The 2,500-nt window shown below is 45.5% G+C and overlaps 1 protein-coding gene across 12 annotated transcripts in view; it reads right to left on the reverse strand.

Moving 5' to 3' along the window:
* LOC144959132 (uncharacterized) overlaps window positions 1-2,500 on the reverse strand; it is a 155,308-nt gene that overhangs the window by 108,313 nt on the left and 44,495 nt on the right. For all 12 annotated transcript variants that reach the window (XM_078891612.1, XM_078891608.1, XM_078891606.1 and 9 more), the window contains exon 3: window positions 641-2,500. This exon is cut by the window's right edge and continues 780 nt beyond it. In XM_078891612.1, coding sequence (XP_078747738.1) covers window positions 641-2,500 — 1,860 coding nt within the window. The remainder of the gene's footprint in view (window positions 1-640) is intronic.

Below are 2,500 nucleotides of genomic sequence, written 5' to 3' on the forward strand. Positions count from 1 at the left end.
ACATAACATGAGTTATTTCCCTTGTTACACCGAATGACAAATATCCCCAAAACATGAATGAAAACAACAATAAATGAAAGAGTAAAAGATGAGATTACAAAAAATAAAACATTTCCACAGAGCCCCAAACACACACACACACACACACACACACACAAACACACATATTCACACCCCTCGCGCACGCACATATACAAATACACACACACACACACACACACAAAACGTCCATGACTCAGCGGTATCACTATCAGGATTTGTCTTGAAAAAGTCCCCTGAGAGGTTGCATTTTATGAGTGGCCAATAAATGAGTGACAAAATAATCCTAAAACTATCACATTGTATCCTCGGGTAAAGTACTTCACTTATACCACCTCACTTGATTCAGGCATGAATGTGTACCCGACTATTAGCCATGATGGATACTGTTAAAGATCTAAAACAAAATAGGCTGCTTTACAGCCAATTGTACTGCAAGAAATGGAGATTTGGTTCCATATAGTTCTGGGAATAAATACAGCATTGTGAAGCACACTCTGCTTCCTTGTGAATCCGCGGAGATTTGCTGTAAACTTACATTATACGTATTTTCTTAATAAACAATATAAATATCACACAATGCAAGAAAACAAAAACTTACTGTGAGTCCTTAGCGCCGACATCCTCATCATTCTGATGCTTGTTCATCTGTTCCTCTGGGATAATGAGATCATCGTCCAGATACATCCCATGGCGGTTTCCAACTGTACCAATCCCAGAATCACCTCGTGAAGGGGGCGGAGGTGCTCCTGGATGATCTGTAAACCCAGCACCTCTACTACCACTACCACTACCACCGCTGACAATACCACTACTGTTCACACTAGCTTTAACACTGGGTGGAGGTGTCTTTGGAGGAGGGGGAGCTGCTCTACGAGGCACCGGCAATGGAGGTCTTGATGGGATGGCTGGCTTTTTCAAGATGGTGTTTTCATTGCTTTGTTGTTGATGTTGCTGCTTCTGCTGTTGCTGCTGCTGTTGTTGTTGTTGTAATATAACTTTCTGAGACATACGTATGGAAGATGGTGAGGTAGCTTCATGGTAAGATGGTGGATCTGTGGCCTCGTGATAGGATGGAGGGGGTAGGTCAGGGGCCGTACTGGATGTCACTGCAGCTGATGATGACACTGGAGGATCGCACAGAGCATCATTAGATGATGATAACAATGATGACATTGACGATGATGCAGATGAAGTGGGAAGTTCTCCACTCACAGCGACCCCTGCTCTTAGAGATGATGCAGGCATTGAAGCATGTTGCACTTCTGCATGGCTGATCTCCATGGCTTCATCTACCTCTGGCATCACATTTTTCTGACCTTCATCGCCACCAATGACCTCCTTAGACCTTCTGCGGGATGACGCATCTCTGGCTGCCTCTTCCCCATACAGAAATCTCATCCGGGCCATAGCAGCTGTCTCGGAATGGTTTTGTTGGGGGCTTCTTCTGCGTGTGATGCGTTCCTGCATCTCCCCATCACTCTTCTTAATGTCGTCTGGGGACCCCAGGTTGGCTAAGTACGAATCTGCCTTCTCCAAGGCTTTTTCTATATCTTCCCGGCTCAAACGTTTGCTGGCAGGGGTGTGGGCAGAGGCGGTGGCTGTAGTTCTAGGGGTGTCACTCTCATTTTCAGCACCGTCCGGAATTCGCTGTTGTGTAAAACCTTGAGTTTTAGATCTTAAATTGACCCTGGATGGTGATGAGGATGATGATGAATGAGACGAGGAGTCCCCGCCAATGTCTCTTGGAATCTTTCCCTGCCTGGAATGTAATGATGACGAGGATGTTTGTGAAGATGAAAGACTGGAAGAAGGGGGAGCTTGAGCACTGGCGAAACTGTCCCTCATGATGACATCCTCAACAACTTGGTGGCTCTCTTCACCATCAACAGCAGAATTTCCGCTTCCTCCAAGACTGCTGTTACTACTAGTCCTGGCTCGCTTTGGTTTAATAATATCTTCCTCCCTTTCCAATTGCTTTGAAGATTTTAAAATGATATCCGTAGCTCTGTCCAAACTGTTGTCGGATAAAGCCTCTGTCTTACTTAGAGAGTCTGATGACAACAAATTGTATGAATGTGAGGGAATGCTGGACGAAGACGTAGACGATGACTCCCTGACATCCGAAGTTGATTGAGTCTGACGAGTGTCTTTAGAAAGATTATTTTGCTTCCAAGAGCTTTCAAGGTGAGCAGGAGAGACAGTGGTAGGAGACAATAATGGTTTTGCATGCTGGTTGTAAGTAGGTGTTGCTGATGTTTTGCGCTTAGAAGTGGAGGAGCTCGCTCCAGCTTTCTCCTTCTCCATCTTTTGCCGGTTTTCTTCCTCCATACGAGCGAAAAGAGCTCGGGTAAGATTAAACCGTTGTACATGGCTGGTGGGCTCTCTGATGGAGTCTGGAAGGCTAAAGCCCGAATCGGTGGAGGAATTGTTGGATTTTGTTCCTTCCAGCGTTGTTCTC

The sequence above is a fragment of the Berghia stephanieae genome, chromosome 13, assembly GCF_034508935.2.
Source record: "Berghia stephanieae isolate SIO BIC M18660-M18661 chromosome 13, UCSD_Bste_1.3, whole genome shotgun sequence".
Lineage (NCBI taxonomy): Eukaryota > Metazoa > Mollusca > Gastropoda > Nudibranchia > Aeolidiidae > Berghia > Berghia stephanieae.